The sequence below is a fragment of the Quercus lobata genome, chromosome 2 (genome assembly GCF_001633185.2).
Source record: "Quercus lobata isolate SW786 chromosome 2, ValleyOak3.0 Primary Assembly, whole genome shotgun sequence".
Taxonomy (NCBI): domain Eukaryota; kingdom Viridiplantae; phylum Streptophyta; class Magnoliopsida; order Fagales; family Fagaceae; genus Quercus; species Quercus lobata.
In genome coordinates this window covers 48585177-48588956 of record NC_044905.1, presented here as the reverse complement: position 1 = coordinate 48588956, position 3780 = coordinate 48585177, and the positions used below count along the sequence as shown (strand labels likewise).

At 37.8% G+C, this 3780-nt stretch overlaps 1 protein-coding gene across 1 annotated transcript; it reads left to right on the top strand.

Moving 5' to 3' along the window:
• The first annotated feature begins 1442 nt into the window (after positions 1–1442).
• On the top strand, positions 1443–3780 carry LOC115975737 (50S ribosomal protein L22, chloroplastic-like). The gene is made up of 2 exons (XM_031096642.1): positions 1443–1802; positions 3207–3780. The coding sequence occupies exons 1-2, from the start codon at positions 1562–1564 to the stop codon at positions 3578–3580; spliced, it is 615 nt and encodes a 204-aa protein (XP_030952502.1). The 5' UTR covers positions 1443–1561; the 3' UTR covers positions 3581–3780.

The following is a 3780-nucleotide window of genomic DNA, read 5'->3' as shown; positions in this document are numbered from 1 at the left end:
CCATCCACAAGCACACACTCACTCCGATCCAGACCTATGCGAACCACATCAAACCTGTATAAACCATGATCGTCAACCTCATTACGTACCCTATTATCACTATCATGAACCACAATGGGAGGCCTTTTGTCCATCACCTCCTCCCTATCACACCCCTCAACTTTTACCACTGAACACTTCTTAGGTAGTGTCGCTGGAGCTCTCAACCAACCACCAAATTGCTGATCATTCTCTGTCAAACTTTTGCAGCTTCGCACCCAAAGATCACAATCTTTATCGCTATGTGTGAAAAGCCCACACCAATAACATAGATTGGGTAATCTTTCATACTTAAATCTAACCCAACTAACCTTGCCATCCTCCAAACAGATTTTACGTCCCCTACAGAGTGGTTTCGATGTGTCCACCCGCACCCGAATGCGCATATAGCTACTGCCATCTTGAGAACCCCACTCTTTAAACCTAGATTGCACCTCACCGATGATCTTACCAATCTCACAAGCTGAACATAGGTTCATATCGCCCAAAGGAAGATCGTGAAGTTGCACCCAAAAAAGTATCTAATTAAACTCCAAATCCTTCACGGGAATATTCTTTTCCAGGCACCGAAGCGAGACCAAGTGTTTATCATAGTTCCAAGGCTCCCCCATGAGAACTCTTTTAGTGTTGACTTCGTCATTGAAAAAAAAAGGTACCATGTGATTACCTACGTCCTTGACTTCGAATCCCAACTTCGTGCACCACAAGGATCTGAGAGTCCTAGCAATAGCCTCCATATTCAAAGTCCTATGAGTAAAAAACTTCATTGCAACCACACGTCTAGACCCCTCTTCCATTGCCTCAGACTTGTACGAAGACCCCTCCTTCTCAGACAGAGAAAGCTGCTCCCACAACCCTACCAAGTTCTCTATGACTCAACAAAAACCAACGGAACCCTCTCACTCACGGCTGAAGCAGTGACGAGAACAAGAAAGCTTTTCCGAGAGCAAGCACCACGTTCTACTAAAAACTAGGGTTGGAGCACCGCCCCTAGGTCAGAGAAACTTTTTTGTTTGCGCTGCCCCCCCCCCCCCAAATCCATATGATTGTTTTTATATTTCATGCTATTTATTTTTTTACAATAATGCTACATTCATGATAAATTTTGAAAATTTTCACAACTTATTTAAATGGTAAAGTATTTAATACTATACCATTTTCATTAAAGAAATGTTACATTTACAACATTTTCACAATAAAATCTTAAATGGTAAATTGTTATTAGTTTTAATTAGAACCATTACTTAAATTATATTTTTACTCACAAGTAATAGATAATAACAACTTACCACTTAAAATTTGTCATAGTTTCTCCATTAATTAAGACTATCACTGTGCTATTTTATAAATGAATAAATGAAATTGAAATTATTTTGTCTTATTATTTTTTATCCAGTAACCAGTCGCCACACTAAAAACACTAGCACACGGGTTGACACACTTTTGTGGATGTCGTTGTAAAATTGTAATCCCTCTCAACCAAAAGCAAAAACCTTATCCTGCGCTGTGTCTGACTGAGCTCATGGCCATGGCTCTCACTCTTTCTCACGCGATGTCTCGCTTGTCTCTCTTTCATCAAAACTCTCAGATTCCTCCCAACACCAACACCAACACCAACACTACTACATCCATTCACCCACTGAGATTCCCAAAGCCTAATAATGACCTTTTAACGCTCAAAACTACTACTTTCATTCCCAATAATACCCATTACGCCCCTCTCCTCACTCGCCCACGCGCCACTGCTCAACCTCAATCTGAAGGTAGGTACCCCTTCTCAATCTGCTTGCTTTGATTAGATCAAAATAATATCTTTTATTTATTAATGCTCCAGATTTATTTCTTTTTTCTGGGTTTGCTTTAGATACATCATATATGTGTTCTTGTTACACTACAGGCTTTTTTTTTGGCTTGAAATTTTGTAGTGTTAATTTCGTTTCATTGGAATTTTCATTAGCTCCCTCCATATGAAAAAAAATAAAAATAAAAATAACCCACCCAATGAAAGTGGTCCCCAGTGATTGTAGATAGGCATTCATAACAAAACCATTTTGATTGTGATGAGCCTATAGTGGAGGTGTGAATGTGATGAGGGGAGTATCAGTATCACACTGCAATGGAAGTTGGGATGGAATGGTCAGTCCATGAAGGTTGTTAGACAATATCCTATCTGGGTAGTGGCGAGAAGAGTGATATTTTGTAGCCTCGGGGTGGATGATTCCATTGCCAACTGCTAAAAGATTGATAACTTTGCCATAAGAATGGGGATTGATGGAATAATATAAATTGAAGAATAGGGAAAATGCAAATTGCTTTTTGGATCTACATGTTAACATACTACTCTTTGCCTGTCCACCTGTTTATTCGTATGCCAAAATCTATGATTTTTTGGAAATAATAAGCACTTGGTTTATAGCTTTATAAGCTAGTAGTGACTGAAATTGAGAAGGAAAAATCTTCACATGCCTCTCTTTGGTTGTACATCATCATTTACTAAAAGGAAAATGACTCCTAGGTTCTTAGCATTGGAGATATTAGATTATCAACCTGCAACTAGGGAAGTACCCTCATTCTGTAATTAATGCAGCCAAGAGGTGATTCCATTATTATTATTTTTTAAATTGCTGAATATGAAAGTCCAGGTTTGTGGTTAAGGAATGATGCTTGATGAAAGCCACTCAAAAAGGTGATTTTTGAGGCATATTATGATGAGGCTGAAGGTGGTGTAAATTCTAACTCCTCAGAACATATTTGAATGAAAATGGAGAAATGTAGAATGCTTAATTAATTTAGCTCAACTTATCCTTGATGTGTAATTTATTGACTGCTATCGTCTAACGGTTTCCTGAGCCAATTTAGCATTAAAATGTATTCACTTGCTTAGATGGACTAATTGCTTAGAAGCTTTCCTGTGAGAAGTTTGATTTTGTTTTATAGAAGAGGTATTTAATGCTGTTCGCTTGTTTATATGCAGAACATGTCTGAGAATGTTGAAGAAATCATGATTCATATTTTTCAGTATGCCCATATATTACTCTTTAAGTATTCATGCTGTTGTGTATGATAAGTCTAGTTGGATAATCTAATGGAAATAAAACAGAGAAGTTAGTCTCAAATGATCATGTACTTGTAAAATAAAGGTTTCATATGCTTATGAAATTCTACAGGCATTGTGACAAAGAAGGGACAGCAGGATTCTTATGCAGAAGCACGCGCAATTGGTCGATACATACCTATGTCTGCTAACAAAGCACGAAGAGCAATTGATCAGATTCGCGGGCGTTCCTATGAGGAATCACTTATGATACTGGAACTCATGCCTTACCGAGCATGTGATCCCATTCTCAAATTGGTTTATTCTGCAGCAGCAAATGCTAGTAAAAACATGGGTTTGAATGAAGCAAGTTTAATAGTTAGTAAAGCTGAAGTCAATGAGGGTCCTACTAGGAAAAAAGCTAGACCTCAAGCTCGTGGAAGAGTTCATCCCATAAGAAGGCGCTCGTGTCATATTACTGTTGTATTGAAAGATACATCTTTGTGATTATGAAAGGCATGCAACTCAACTTTTAATACCAGTTCAACCTGAGATGTTCGGCTTGTAATGTTGAAAGACATGTAACTGTTGTAGATTCTGTAGGAACTTTAGAAGAACTGTAATCCATGTTTTTAAACCTATCATATCTGCTGAATTATTTTGCAAAATTGCATAACCAAAATGTGATTCAACAAAAATTGCTCAAA